Source organism: Typha angustifolia, chromosome 2, assembly GCF_048772165.1.
Source record: "Typha angustifolia cultivar Huaian chromosome 2, ASM4877216v1, whole genome shotgun sequence".
In the NCBI taxonomy this organism is placed as follows: Eukaryota; Viridiplantae; Streptophyta; class Magnoliopsida; order Poales; family Typhaceae; genus Typha; species Typha angustifolia.
In genome coordinates this window covers 7,113,617-7,128,337 of record NC_133240.1, presented here as the reverse complement: position 1 = coordinate 7,128,337, position 14,721 = coordinate 7,113,617, and the positions used below count along the sequence as shown (strand labels likewise).

The window sequence follows — 14,721 nt, the reverse complement described above, 5'->3', positions numbered from 1 at the left end:
GGTTTACATCAAGTCAAAATAGGACACGTGTAGAGCTACCACTTTTGGTCCTCCGCCACATTCGCTAAGACAGTACGTATCCCGAGTCCCGTCATCGGCGTGGCATCATCGCCTTATCCGCTCATCGGACGGCCGAAATCTGCGGACCCACCACTCCAGCAGGCAATGATTGCAAGAGTAGCCCCGCTCGAATTAATTTTACGCCGTATTTTTAATCGAAGACTTGGCTACCGAGGTCTGGTCGTGACCTTTCGCTACGGTGCGATCACCCTCCGCTTCTATTAAATCCTCCTCCCACCGCCTTCCGCTAAATCCGACTTGGGACGAAGCATGGCGGAACCGGTCGAGCTCCCGAGTCGCCTCGCGATCCTCCCCTTCAGGAACAAGGTGCTCTTGCCCGGCGCCATCATCCGGATTCGCTGCACCTCCTCGAGCAGGTGAAACCCTAATTTATTTGAAGAATTTGGATGTAATTTTGCTTGATTTCTCGAATTTTTAATGGTTTTGAGTTGTATGTCACTTGAATTTGATGCCGGCCGCATGGTTTTATTCGGTTTGACGTTTATTTTGCCAAAACCCTTTTTTTAGTCACTGTTGTTGAGTTTGAGCTTCGGGTCAATGTAATCTATGTATTGGTTGGCTTGTGGATAAATTTGAATGTTCTTTTAGTTAATTGTTAGATTATTTCTGTGCAGTGTGAAGCTGGTGGAGCAAGAACTGTGGCAGAGGGAGGAGAAGGGATTGATCGGTGTGCTTCCTGTCAGAGACTCGGAGGCTGCAGCTGTGGGTTCCTTGTTGTCTCCAGGTGATCTATAACGAGGTCCCTTTTGCATTTTTGTATTCGGAATTGGTGGTCTGGAAAGATAAAAGTTTAGAGAACCTTTACATTTCTTGCAGGCATGGGAAGCGATTCTGGGGAAAGAGGTAGTAAAGCACCCAATGATGCCTTAGGGGACTCCCAGAAGCAGGATACGAAGAACCAGCAGGAATTCATTCACTGGCACAACAGGTGCAATTTGTTAATTGTGCTTGTCTTATCTATTCTTGATGCAATCGCTGCAGTTTTTGGACCATTTTGGGTTTAAATTGGAAATAAAACCTTTGAATATTTATGTTCATTGAAGGCATCCAATTTGTACTGATAATTCTGGAGATATTAGGACTCATAACGAAATTAGTAAGTTTGCAAAAAATTGTTTCATTTTCAATACCTTGATAAAAGAGGAATTTTTGGAACAAAAAGAGATGTATTTTTGTTCGAGCGATTCTGCGGCAAGGGATACATTGTCAATTGAGTTGATATAATTTTCATTTTCCTCTACTGTAGTTCTAAGATTTGGAGAGGTCAGCTATGCTTGGCATTTCCAATAGAGTTTTTCTTGAGCAAACACCTAGGGATGAGATGCTGCCACACTACTTTTTCAGAAAATGTTTGTAAAATACTAAGATGTGTTCATAAGCATAGCATTACTGATGGAGTATATCAAATGGTTTGATTAAGAAGATTAACAATCTAAGTTTTGCATGACCTACTTACAGAAGCTATATACATGATAAGCAACCCGAATACAAGAAATTTTCTTGCTAGACAATAAGCAAAATTTGCTTTTCGGACAAAAAGCTTTAGTTGTTAGCCTGCAGATGCTCCTCTTCCCAGAAAGTTAGCAAGTTGCAGGAAAAGTAAGAGGTGCCATCGAAGACCTCTTCTTGAATATTGAAGGAGCATTGAACTTTTAGCTCAAGGGATTTCAGTTAGGTTCTACATGAGAAATAACTGCTTGAATAGTTCATCAGAACATGGTTACTATTCTTTGCGCAGTTATTGCAGAGAAGGGAAAGAAATTCAAATTTTCAGATACCAGCAGGATATGCAATGAGTGTTGTTTTATATTATCTTAGCTTTCCGCCTGGAGGAAAATGTGTCAAGCGTTTGGGGAAATTTGGTTAAACATGCCCTAGCTATGCAAATTTGCAATCCTGCTATATGGGAAAAACTTGGGTTGACTTTGCAACAGTAACAAGTAAAATATCCATGAGTTTTAGTTTCACAGATGCCATTTCATTTTGACCATTTTTGGGTACTTAATTGTAACCTCTTTTACTCTCAGGGGAGTTGCTGCTAGAGCTTTGCACCTCTCAAGAGGAGTGGAAAAACCAAGTGGGAGGGTTACATATATAGTTGTTCTTGAAGGCCTGTGTAGGTTTAGTGTTCAAGAACTGAGCTCAAGAGGAACATATCATGTCGCCCGTATTTCACGTCTTGATATGACAAAAGCTGGTAAGATTCCTTAAATATCTTACTTTCTCCGGCCACTTCTTCTGTAACAAGTCAGTTTCTGATTTCTTCAACATTTTTGCTATTCACTAGAATTGGAGCAAGCAGAACAAGACCCAGATATTATTTCTCTCTCTCGCCAATTCAAAGCTACTGCCATGGAGCTTATTTCTGTTCTTGAGCAGGTAAAAGAGCTAGAATTGAAAGTAGTTTAGCAGTATCATGTTGTTCTCCTCAAAATGTTTTAATGATGAATGCTTTCTCCTGCAATATAACACTGTAGAAGAACATGAGATATATGTGAGAAAAGATTCTACTGCAGGTAACATCTTATATAACTTACTGAACCAAGGTGTTATACTACTTCCGTAAGCTCAAAATAGATTTAGACTTTTCTGGCTTCAATAAATAGCATCTCATTAGTTGATAATTGTCGTAGACTCCTTTATAGTACTATTTTCTACCTTGTACATAGATGGCGTATTTCCTGCTCCTTTTGCTTGTGAATTTTCATTTCTTATTTCATTACAAATTACAATAATGGCTTCTAATCTTTTACATGTAGTAATTGCTTCTAATGTCTGGTTGCAGAAACAGAAAACTGTTGGTCGGACTAAGGTTCTCCTTGAGACAGTTCCCGTGCACAGGCTAGCTGATATATTTGTTGCTAGTTTTGAAATAAGCTTTGAGGAGCAGCTATCCATGTTAGATTCAGTTGACTTAAAAGTTAGGTTATCAAAGGCGACTGAACTTGTGGACAGACACTTGCAGGTCAAGATTCAGTTTAATAACTATGTATTTTTTATTTACTTAGATTCTTCATAATGATACCATTGCAATATTAAATTTGGATTGATGGATTGACCTTGTTCTTTCATCTAGATTATTTTGCATGAGAAAGCCATTTAACTGTTACTCTCTATTCATCTTATTGTAAATGCTATGAAATTGACACCTTTTTCTGCTCATGACAGTCCATTCGTGTAGCAGAGAAAATAACGCAGAAGGTTGAGGGGCAGCTATCAAAATCACAGAAAGAATTTCTTTTGCGTCAGCAGGTTTGTTTTCCCATTGATGATACACCACTGTTGCATGTACTCTGAGCTGGACTATTGGCGCACAGTTCTTAGTTTCATGAAATTGTAGATATCTGCACTCATTGGTTCAACAGGTAGCCCATCACTGCATTATTAGCCAGAGCCCTATTCCTATGCTGCATCATGTGACAAAGCGATAAGATATACTTGTTAAGTGCACTGATCTTATGATTTATTAACGAGTGATGAGATGTAGTCATGTTGCGACTGTTGTATTCTTAACTTCATCTTCCACTTTTTTAAAAGAAAAAGAAACTTCATCGTCTGGGCTCAACTGCTATAATCATCCTATGCCTTCTTATATTCATTTATTTAGGTGGTAGTTATTCGAAAGATTTACATTACTTCGGCATTCTTAACTTTGTTCAAACTTTACTGTAATATTTTATGAATCTTATGATTCTTATCATGGCTGACTTATGTGATCGGTTCTCATTTGTAAATCTTAACACATTTTTTTAGGGCATTCATAACCCAAAACTGGCTAACTAAAAGCCACTCTTTCCATCTAATTCATATTCTTCGTCCTTCTTCATTGTTTCGTTCCTAAATAAAATATGTGATCGGTTCTCCATTTGTAAATCTTAACACATTTCTTTAGGGCATTCATAACCCAAAACTGGCTGACTAAAAGCCACTCTTTCCATCTAATTCATATTCTTCATCCTTCTTCATTGTTTCGTTCCTAAATAAAATTTGCCAATATGACTTGAACAAATATGCTAGTATTCGATACTAATATTATTCACTTTCACCTTTGAGTCTTTGGCTGCAAGCTGAAGTACCTCTTCTTATTGGGTCTTCTCCATTTAATTCTGAGACATATCTCAGACCTACTGTTTGATATCAAAGAACAAAAAATGAGTATAATAGTACATATCATTATTTTCTTGTAAATGCTATCTCATGAATAAAAGGCAATTGGCCCAGCCCACTTTCTCTCAAAGATTGTACATATCATTGTTCTCCTTTTCATTTTTTTAATTTATTGCCCTTGCGTGAATCACATAGTTCTAGTTATTCTTGATCTTCTCTGGAAGTAAAATTCAATTTGCACTGATCTTGTCATCATGCCTTTTCTTTTGATATTTTTGATTTTTTATGTCACTAGGCATTACTAACTGAACAAGGTTCGAATTAACACCACACAAAAAGAAAAAAGAAGCACTTAATTGAAAGGAAGAGGGAAAATGACAGACTTTAAGGTGGAGATGAAAGGGAATGTTAGTTTGTGCTGCTAACATTAACTAATTAACTCAAATAAATACAGACATGATACAAACATAAGAAATCTATATCTCACTTTGTATGATAGAAATTATTTTTTCGCCTTTTAAATTGTATGATGCTTAGAAGTATATTCAGGAAAGATTACTCTTCACTCTATACTTCATAGATCTCTGTTTGTTTCCAAGTTGCCCACAAATTGATCTCAATGTCATGTAGATTATCATTATTCTCTATTAAGCAATAAATTTTGAGTACTGTATATTTATATGCTAATTCTTTAGATGAGGGCAATTAAAGAGGAACTTGGTGATAATGATGATGATGAGGATGACATAGCTGCATTGGAAAGAAAGATGCAGAGTGCAGGGATGCCTCCTAATATTTGGAAGCATGCTCAAAGGGAATTGAGGTACTTCATTTCTTTTGTAAAATCATATATGATGATCAAAATAAAATGAAGTATACTATAATTATGGTAGGTGTTCAACATTTAAAAGCAGTATGGTAAATATAGTTGAAGCGTGACAGTATAGGAATGTTTTGTTTGCATAATTTATAAGTAGAAATAATCTAGCTTGGATGAAAGATTATTCAATTACATGTGGTTATATACAAGGTTCCGAAACTCGATAATAAAATCTGGATAAGACGTTAGAAAAAATGATACGTATTGGCCGTATAGACCACCACCCGTATCGGATTAAACTATTTTTCGGGCAAGTTGCCCAATGGCAAGTGTAGGCGAAGGTCACCTTCCGATTTATCTTCAAGCTTTACCATTCAACTAATAAGAGTTAGATGAGGAAAGACAAGAACCTCCGTGGAGGTTTCCTATTCAGGATCAACTAGAGCTTGGTGTTTCGCAAAAATGAAAACTTCCATTCCTAATTGCAATGGTTCCATAGCAACACATTTAGTTTTTGCAACTTCCAAAAGCGAACAGGAGAGGTGTAAGAATAAATAAAAGCATCGGGCCCTTAGCGGGAGAAGGCTTAGTATTTTTAATTACGTAAAATTTTAAATATTGTTTAGAATATAGGAAATTTTTTAAAAAAATTTATAAAAAATAATAGAAAAATAATAAAATAAAAATTAGTCACATATAAAGCCTAAAAACTAAAGAAAATACTTACTCAAAACTACAATGAATTTTAACTTGAATTTGACTAATTTTTATGTTTGTAATTACTATTACAGAATAATAGTAAAGAGAGAGTTAAAGAATAAATTACCCTTCACTAGTATTCTATAGCAGTAAAAAAGAATAGGAGTTAAAAAGTGGGTGAGAAAGATTGGAATGAGAAATGAAAAAAAGAACTCATCCAAATTTACCAAAGTATGGATTAGCCAGAGGGGCTCACTGAATCAACTGTCGAAGGAGCTCGATGAAGTATGATAATGGGAGGAGAGTGTGTGTGAGAGATAGAGGATAAAAACTAAAAATTTAAAAAGAAGACAGTTGATAACGTTAATTACTAATGTTTCCTAGGTTAGATTACTTGAGTGGAATTTAAAAAGAATTAGTTTTAAATCGATATTGCTGATATCGGCTGATAAGATCGAGTTTCGGCCAAGACCGACCAATCCCAGATCGAAACTAGTCACCAGTCTGGATTGGCCGATTTTAGAATCCATGGTTATATATGAAAAGAGTACATGTTTTATGGAAGGACCATCAATTGAACTGTGAAAAAACTCAAAAAGTTCTTTCTTTAACCATTGCTACTTTCTTTTGGTATTTACATCTTAAGAATTCCAGAATAGATGCATCATTTTATGATATACCTTGCTAGATAATAATATTATAAGTTTCTCCACAGGCGGCTAAGGAAAATGCAACCTCAACAACCTGGATATAGTAGTTCTCGTGTATACCTGGAACTTCTTGCAGATCTTCCTTGGCAGAAGGTGAGTGAAGAGGCTGAGCTCGATCTTCGAGCTGCCAAAGAGAGTCTTGACCGTGATCATTATGGATTGACCAAAGTGAAGCAACGGATTATCGAGTATTTGGCTGTTCGCAAGGTCAGTTTTAAGTTTTAAACATGTTTTGGCATGTTTCTGTCTCTTCTCCACATATATCAGATCTACTAGTTTCACTGATATGGATCAACTGAACTGCAGCTTAAACCAGATGCCAGAGGGCCAATTCTTTGTTTTGTCGGCCCACCAGGTGTTGGGAAGACATCATTGGCATCATCAATAGCGACTGCTTTAAATAGGAAGTTCATTCGGATATCTCTTGGCGGTGTCAAGGATGAGGCTGATATCAGAGGCCATCGAAGGACTTATATTGGGAGCATGCCAGGACGTCTTATTGATGGATTGAAGGTCTATCCTGATAAATGGCTGCCATTGATGAGCTTTATTACAGTATTTTTGCTAATATATGGTTTCTAGTAATGCCTTATTCTGGTCTTTCTTGCATCCTATATTGCTTGCTTAGGATAACTTATGTTGATTTAAATTTTATATGCCTTTACCAAGAGAATTCACTTTGTTATTGAGTGTCTTGTGCTTTGTTTTATGTTTGTTAATTATTCTTACCTCAAGCTTTCTAACACTTGACACTTCCATGATGGCATATTGCTTTACTGACACTAATCCCATAAAGCCCAGTATTCAATAGTTGTACTGGTCCAGTGGCAGCAACATTGTCTGCTACAGTATGTACCTTAAGTGGAACAATTGTCATAATAAACAATTGAATGATAAATTGAAGCATTCAGTTTTTTTTTCAGAAAGAATAAGCAAATAAAGCACATAATGTCCACCTTTCTGCGTAGAGCATTCTTCTGATATCTGTTAATTTAAGTTGGCATTTCTTGGTAATTGTACATAACAAATCATTATCTTTTCTTCTTCTTACTATTCTTTACAGGTTTTCAAACTAAAATTTAGTCATAGGTTATCTTTAGAAGGTTCAAAACTTCTATTTGAAGCATCAAAGCACCCTGAACCTAAATTTCTGTATTTTCCTTTTCTTGTTTATTACTGGTTTGTCATTTTTAAGGTAGAGAAAGGTATGAAATTGTGAACTTATGTAAGTCGAAAAAGTAAAAGATAAATAAAAGGGCTTGCTGAATTGTAATGTACAGATTTCTGCTTTTAGTTTATTCACTTGAAATCTGGTTTGTTCTTATTAAGGTAGAGAAAACTATGTAAGTGTGAACTTATGCAAGTGGACAATAAAATAAAATAAAAGTTGAATTTGTGATGCATATCAGTTCCTGGCACATATCCAATGTTATAACTAATAACGGTAGATGGATAGAGAGAAAAAAAAAACGAAGGATTTCGTGCAATAAACATACTACTAATAGCCACTGTGCATAGCTTTTACAGTTCATCTTTAGTTTTTAACGTGCATTGTTGAAAACTTAACCTAATTCTTGAAATAAGATCACTCAACTTACTGTCTGATGCTGATACAAGCAATTAATGATTAAATTACCTTGAAATAGCAATATGAATGGAAATAGTATTATCGATTAGTTTCACAATCATTCTGACCATATGTGAGATGTACAACTCACATCTGCCATATTTGCAAGTGCAGAGAGTGGCTGTTAGCAATCCAGTTATGCTTCTTGATGAAATAGACAAGACTGGTTCTGATGTTCGTGGCGATCCAGCATCAGCACTATTGGAAGTTCTCGACCCAGAGCAAAACAAAACATTCAATGATCAGTATCCATTTTCTTACCTGGATAAAATTTCTGAATATCTCATCTTGAAGTGTTTCCTACGCTTAAACTTTCTTTGTGCTTTATGCTGATCCTTTTCTTCAGTGAGAAAGCTTGGTTCTCATTTGGAAATGTTCTTTTATTATATGTATCCTTATCAAGTTTCAGGCCCCGAATAAGTTCCTTAACTTGCAATTTACCAGCTATCTGAATGTTCCATTTGACTTGTCAAAGGTGACCTTTATTGCGACTGCAAATAGGGTGCAACCTATTCCTCCACCACTTTTAGATCGAATGGAAGTCATCGAACTTCCTGGCTATACACCAGAAGAGAAGCTGAAAATAGCTATGAAGCATCTCATACCAAGAGTCCTAGATCAGCATGGCTTGAGTTCTGAATTTCTTCAGATTCCTGAGGTATGCTCAGAATACTTCTCCTGTTGTAGTTATACTTTTCTTATAGTTTTCCATTCTTGCGATCTTCAAAAGTATCCATATCCAGGTGGTATCCAAAGTTTATTAGTCCAGGCTCTTACTGAGATTTCTAATTGAAAATACACTTGTAAGGGAAAAAAGATGGGGATTTCCAATTAAGAGAGGTGGCTCTTTTATTTTTGTAATCGGAGTCTCCAAAGTCCATCTCTAGGAAAGGTGCAACTTTTAGTCTTAGGCCTCGTTGATGTTGTCCCTCTTAAAATAAGTAGCCTAAGAGGCCAATATTTTCAGGATACCTAACTAGGCGGTGTGCTAGTATCTCAGCTGCACCTGCTCATGCATAGTGTCCTATTCCGATGACTTATGTTTATCTGGTATGGCTTTAAGGGGCTGTCCGGATCGTGAATAAAAACTGGGTTGAAGTTCATTAGGTTCCAAATATTCAATCCCAGCAAGCAGTTTCACTTCTTGTACAGTTGTACCTGCCCTTACTCTCTGTCAAGGAGCTTAGATAATAGTTAAATTAATCATCTTGCTAATTTGTACCGCTACTTTGTCCAGTTGGCTGAGAATGTAAACATGCTGATTCCCATCTTCATTCCTTTGAGATCCAAAAACCTTCTCCTTATGAATTTACAAGAAGACTACAAATTCCTTGTTCCTTCGAATTTTTCATAACTCAGATGATACCTGGAGTCTTTGATTCTCAGTTCTCGGTTCATTTTGTGAACTCAGTCATGTCCATTATTATAATGCTAGAAGTTTGGGGAACTGCCATATATTGTGATGAGCATTTGGTAACTTCTACTGCTTTACCATGTTATTGCTTCTCTTGAATAATATATATTTGTTAATTATTCTGCAAACATTTCAATTCGTATGAATACCATTTAGTTGGATGAATTGGAATATTTCCTTTTCTATGTTCTTTTGCATGTCTAGTAGGAATTTGTAGTGTTGCTCTTTGGTTGCATGAAGCTAAACTGTAACAAACTAACAACTGTGGTAGATAACTCCACTTAACAGCTGTCCTTGTGAATATTAAGTTGATGCCCACTTTTTCTTTATTTTCTTTGCTAAGGTTTCCAGTACCATTCTGGGGGGTTTTTTGTCATGTCAATAGCTGATCATGGATTCCTGGGTACCTAGCTTACAATGCTTATTCATTTGCGTACTTTTCTCTTCTTTACTTAATAAGTTATAACCACATATATTTCAGTTAAATATTTACCAGTAATATGATTCACTATGTTATTATATAGGCTATGGTGAAACTTATAATCCAGAGATACACTCGAGAAGCTGGTGTGCGTAACCTTGAGAGAAACTTGGCTTCACTCGCTCGTTCAGCTGCTGTCAAGGTAGCAGCAGACCAAGAGAGCACAGTCCAAATTGGAAAAGATGTACAACCAATGACTTCTCTACTTGACACCAGACTTGCTGATGGTGCAGAAGTTGAGATGGAAGTTATTCCTATGGATGTCAATGGCCAGGAGATATCAAATACTTTTGCAAATTCCTCAGTTCTTGTTGTTGATGAGGCTATGCTTGAAAAAGTTCTTGGGGTACTCATTAGTCACTTTTTCTAGTCCACTTTTTTACTGTTTCTGGAATGTTCAATTCCACTTGGTCAACAAATTTTACTCATATATGACTGAACATGATTTGCAGCCTCCCAGGTTTGATGACAAAGAAACTGCTGAACGTGTAGCATCACCTGGAGTATCTGTTGGACTTGTCTGGACGACCTTTGGTGGGGAGGTTCAATTTGTTGAAGCCACAACAATGGTGGGGAAGGGTGACTTGCATCTGACTGGACAACTTGGTGATGTTATCAAAGAATCAGCACAAATAGCTCTGACATGGGTATGTACTGCCACTTGATACATTTCATAGTGCATGCCTACATTCAATTCTTTTCTAATGGGCCATATATTTTTGCCTCAAAATATGGGTCTCCATTCACTTGGTTACCTGTCTCCAGTTAATACTACTCCCTGGCACCCTTACTGCAAGATATCTATGACAAAATATCAGTTGTACTTCCACATGGAGTATATATAAACCTTATTTGATTTTCTTGTTTTATTAAGAATTAAACACATCGTGTATCCATATACAAAAACTTTTAAGGGAGTTTCTTTCTTCTTCTTCTTGTTTTTTTGGAACAAAAGTCTGAGGGCGCGGTTTCACCTTAAATGGAGCTTATACCAGTTACAAGTGCAATGGCATGGTTAGCTTGAACCCTTTTAGAATTTGGTTAAAATAGCATCCTGGAAGCGCAAGATGAACCTTTAGTAGGCACCAACTTCATGCTTAAATTTGTAATTTATCTTCCTTCAGTTACCCTGTTTCAACCTAGCTCCATGACTGTGAGGTATTTATTGATGTGCCCTTGCATCTATTTCCTGGTTTACCAGAACCTAGCTGCATAATAGTGAGAAATTTCTAGGTATGTTGTTGCTCCTATTTTAAGTCCACCTAGCCATAAAATACTTATTTTGGTATTTCAGGTTCCTGCGTACATGTCAGAATTCGACAAGTCTTAAAACTTTGGACATTAGAAGAGATATGTATCAGATATTCATTCTAGTTTTTCTGGCTTGACACTCTTAATCTTGTTAGGTGAGGGCGAGAGCAGCAGACCTGAATCTGTCAGCTGCTTCTGAAGTAAATTTGTTGGAGAGTCGTGACATTCATATACATTTTCCTGCTGGTGCTGTGCCAAAGGATGGACCATCAGCAGGAGTAACTTTGGTAACATCACTGGTATCACTCTTCAGTAGAAGAAAAGTTAGACCGGATACTGCAATGACTGGAGAGATGACTCTGAGAGGCCTTGTATTACCAGTTGGTGGCATCAAGGATAAGGTAGGCGGTAGACATCTTGCTTTACAATTTTTTGTTTTCTTGTTGTGAAGTGTCTTGCTTAAAAGTGAGCGAATGTTCGCATTTTCATTGGGACTTTGTAGCGTTCATTTTTATTCCATTTCAGACGACATTTTTGCAACAGAAGAATCTTCTAACCTCTAAATTCTGCTTGTTCATATGTTAAGGTATTGGCAGCTCATCGTTATGGCATCAAGAGAGTAATCTTGCCTGAAAGGAACTTGAAGGACCTAGCCGAAGTCCCATCAGCTATTCTTGCTGGCATGGAGGTATGTATAAATGGTAATTAGCTTTAATTACAGAAGTTATATTGTCTTGGCTTAGCCTTTACATTATTGAGTGAATGAATTAACTTGGAGAAGTGAATATGAGGAACTGGAAGTACTGGAGATCCTATGCCAGGCTACTAGTCTGATGTTCCTAAAGTTACTGATTGACCACTAAAGACTTAAAGCTGATATTCAAAAGAAAGGAAAGGTTATTAGATAAAGAAAGAAAAGATAGCACCATGCTAGTGGCTCCTAAATAAATATAACATGAAAGGTGTCTAGATCTATTTCTGATCTACTTTGCCTTGTAGGAAATGTGAGAAAGAAATTTGTTTATTGTCTCACCGTTATTAGAAAGATAACTGAACTTTATGGACTCGTAGTCTCAATATCTTGTGGATGAGAGTACTCCGTTTATATTGATTGTCTTTCTTGATCTAGTTATCTTTTTTCTCTAAACAATCAAGTGAAGATAAGGTGGTACTGGGCCTGTACACAGCTTCACAAGCTGGCTGGTCAATACTCTTAAAAGTTAAAATCTGGTAGAAGCAAAGAACTACTCTTGAGTCTATTTTAAGTTTCATGTTGACAGGAAAAAGTTTATGCGATTCGACCGGTAATTTGTAAGTTGCATCTGTTCTTTAGGATATGATTTGATATGGTAATCGGCACAGTTGATGGTAATTGAAAAGCCTGTCATAAAGTTGGTTATAAGACAGTGAAGCATGAAGATATATGGTTCTTCGCGCTTTATTAAGAGTGATATTTTCTATATTAAGAAATCTGTTCATACCTTCAACATTGACACCACTGCAAATGTCTGTCCATTGTGTACTCAAGTCTATGCATGGCTCTTGATCATGTGCATGAATAGCATTCCCTGTGTTGACCATGTTGTGAGTTTTGCATCTTTATAGGGTGAAGCAATTTCTCTTTGATAAACTTATCTGTAGAATGACTAAAAGGTTTAGATCATTGTAATGATTGGTTTTAGGGTGGTTGGAAGCTGGCATGTGCTAATGATTTTTTTCCATGGTTTGAAGTATTGTCAAGTGATGACTGGAGACCACGTTCAAAACTAGGAATACTTTCAGTCAGGTTTCAGTGGTATTGCCCCGTACTAGGCCATATCGGCCATTTTGACTAATAAGACTTGCATATTGGCTGATACGGTTGAAATCAAGATCTGAATATGAGTGTCGGTCATCAGAGAAAAAAAAAAAGATACATATCGAGGGTTTCAGTTTCGAACTACCTTTAATTACTTGAATTGTGAAAAATGATATAAAACATAGAAAAATCCTAAAAGTTTAGAAATTGACAAAGATAAGAAAATTTAGGTTATTCACATGACACAATAACATCATAATACGAAGAACAAAAATACAAAGATCAATATCGAGTTTCTTATGGATTTAGTAAATACTTTTGCTGTGTCGTCTCACCTTGAAATATAAGGTGGCAGGAAGCTACTTGCAGATGAGACTAACGACCACTTTTGGAACCCAATAGAAAAGGTCAAAAAGGCTGGAGTGAAGAAAGGGAAAGAAAATAGCAACAAAAAGAGGGAGGGATGCAGGGAGCAACAGGGAGAGAATGTGGTGCTCGAGACATTAGGACATTAATAATTAATGTCCTGAGTTGGATTTAGGTTAGATCCAACTTATGATGTGATCTCACATTTAGTTCACATCAAGGAAAAGCTAAAATGTTATGTTTACAGCCGATGTGAGATGAGCGATACGATATTGGGTTGATACACAGACCAAATCCAAGAAAAAACTGGTGCTGAAATCAAGTAAAACTGATTTGGGTCTCAGTATCGGCCTATATTTTGAACCATGCATATAACTAATGCGGGTGCTGTGAAGATTACTCCAATTGAACCTTGAAATGTGAACCTTCTTAAAAAACCAAGAATATTCAACTCAAATTTATCTGCAACTCTTCTTTATAGAAATAGAAACCATTGAAGCAAATAGATGATGTTTTTTTTTTCTTTTCTTATTTTTTTCTGGAGAAGACAAATAGATGATGCTTTTGCTCCTGAGAAATGATTTATATTCTTGTACTTGGTCACTTATACATTTTTGCAGCTGGACTCTAATTTCCCTGTTGTTGCTTACTTAACAGATACTGCTTGTAAAGCGTATTGAGGATGTACTTGAGCAAGCTTTTGAAGGTGGATGCCCCTGGAGGCAGCGCGCCAAGTTGTAGCATTTTTTTGATTTGCCTTATTATGGATTATATCATGTCGGAAATGCTGATCTCAACCAGCGTTCAATATCCCGATTAACAACCTGGTGGACAAGATGAATCATCGTCGGATGGTACTAACCAAGCCATGGCATGCCATTCCATTAGGAGCCTGGGAAAAATCTATCTAATCCTCAATATATTATAATCTCCTAAGAGCTTTAGCCAGTGCTCTGCCACTATGTATACCTACTTTTCACCAGTGTATGTAAGTTGAAAAAGATTCTCAATGTCTATATTGTGAACAGGAAGTAGCGGCTTCCAGTTCTTTTTTCAGTTGAAAATTACTCTCCTGTTCTCATCATATTATACTTGAATGAATTACCTGTGTCTATTAATTTATTTGTGCAGTAATCCCAAGGAATATCATTCAGCCTATAGTAATTATCCGTTTGTATCAGTTGAAATAAGGTAACAAATGCCACTTTATTTTTCCAATTTATTGCCAATCAAATTTAATTAAATATGCAAAGAATTAAAAGATGACAAGCCACCACATTCTTCAGTAGAATTTTGCCATAGATGACAATGTGAAGCACCACTAGAAAACTTTGCAAGATATACCATCTCCACTATCTCCTATAACT

The 14,721-nt window shown here is 36.5% G+C and overlaps 1 protein-coding gene across 1 annotated transcript; it reads left to right on the top strand.

Annotated features, from left to right (window-relative positions):
• The first annotated feature begins 207 nt into the window (after positions 1 to 207).
• On the top strand, positions 208 to 14,476 carry LOC140769339 (lon protease homolog 2, peroxisomal). Its single transcript, XM_073110017.1, has 17 exons — positions 208 to 437; positions 696 to 805; positions 898 to 1,009; positions 2,109 to 2,278; positions 2,369 to 2,460; positions 2,867 to 3,046; positions 3,250 to 3,333; positions 4,884 to 5,011; positions 6,423 to 6,624; positions 6,724 to 6,930; positions 8,159 to 8,289; positions 8,489 to 8,702; positions 9,983 to 10,285; positions 10,392 to 10,586; positions 11,346 to 11,591; positions 11,777 to 11,878; positions 14,012 to 14,476. The coding sequence occupies exons 1-17, from the start codon at positions 331 to 333 to the stop codon at positions 14,093 to 14,095; spliced, it is 2,667 nt and encodes an 888-aa protein (XP_072966118.1). The 5' UTR covers positions 208 to 330; the 3' UTR covers positions 14,096 to 14,476.
• The last annotated feature ends 245 nt before the right edge of the window (positions 14,477 to 14,721 follow it).

What these genes read in the sequence shown, in the direction of transcription:
- LOC140769339 (XM_073110017.1), top strand. Translation starts at nt 331, where the DNA reads ATGGCGGAACCGGTCGAGCTCCCGAGTCGCCTCGCGATCCTCCCCTTC. An exon ending in GTCTTATTGATGGATTGAAG is followed by an intron (nt 6,931 to 8,158) that starts GTCTATCCTGAT and finishes TTGCAAGTGCAG; the next exon opens with AGAGTGGCTGTTAGCAATCC. An exon ending in CTATTCTTGCTGGCATGGAG is followed by an intron (nt 11,879 to 14,011) that starts GTATGTATAAAT and finishes CTTACTTAACAG; the next exon opens with ATACTGCTTGTAAAGCGTAT.